Source organism: Nerophis ophidion, linkage group LG06, assembly GCF_033978795.1.
Source record: "Nerophis ophidion isolate RoL-2023_Sa linkage group LG06, RoL_Noph_v1.0, whole genome shotgun sequence".
NCBI lineage: Eukaryota > Metazoa > Chordata > Actinopteri > Syngnathiformes > Syngnathidae > Nerophis > Nerophis ophidion.
In genome coordinates this window covers 24,699,013-24,699,668 of record NC_084616.1, presented here as the reverse complement: position 1 = coordinate 24,699,668, position 656 = coordinate 24,699,013, and the positions used below count along the sequence as shown (strand labels likewise).

The 656-nt window shown below is 42.2% G+C and overlaps 1 protein-coding gene across 3 annotated transcripts in view; it reads right to left on the bottom strand.

Moving 5' to 3' along the window:
• Nucleotides 1-334, bottom strand: part of tnfrsf9a (tumor necrosis factor receptor superfamily, member 9a) — a 10,237-nt gene extending 9,903 nt beyond the window's left edge. For 2 of the 3 annotated variants that reach the window (XM_061903163.1, XM_061903161.1), the window contains exon 1: nt 150-334. In XM_061903163.1, coding sequence (XP_061759147.1) covers nt 150-285 — 136 coding nt within the window. In that variant the 5' untranslated portion in view covers nt 286-334. The remainder of the gene's footprint in view (nt 1-149) is intronic. The other variant, XM_061903160.1, reaches the window with a different exon arrangement.
• Between the last annotated feature and the right edge of the window lie 322 nt (nt 335-656).

Sequence of the window (656 nt, the reverse complement as noted above, 5' to 3'; positions counted from 1 at the left end):
CACACAAGAACAAGCTGAGCGAAAAGCATGAAGCTCCACCAAGGACGTTGAAGCACTGAGAGATTAAGAAAGACAAAGAAAAGTCTCTTCACCAAAGCGGACAGAAGCTGACCTTATTCCCAATAAGTTGCGACGGCCTTGAGACTCACCTGGGTGACATTCCTCACAGCAAACTTCTGTCCTGTTGGGATTCCAAATCTTGCAGCCTTGCTGTGCCGGGCTGCCTAGAGGACTGCCAGCAAGGAGGAGGAGTCGCAGGCTGAGAGTATGCAGAAACAACTTCATACCCCCTGGATATCACGCTGCACTCAAAAGTCACTCATCAGTGGTCTGTGGCTGCTCTTATTCTCTCTCCTGGTGTTGTCAGGGGCGGGTCTTGTAGTCACATGATAGAAAACACTTTTCTCTCCACTGAAATTCAGTGCATGCCATCATAGACATGAAACCAATTAAGGTTTATCTAAATATTTTCTAAATATTTACTGAGCAGACCTTTGACCCCAGTTACTGTATGTATGTATCTTTTAAACTTTTGAAAAGTCCAGGGGACCGGTTTAATTCATTTAAGTCATAAAAGTAAGTCATATATATTTTTTTTTACTTTCAATGACTAAATCAGTGGATCAACTTTAGCTCTACTATTGTTTGCTTTTTAA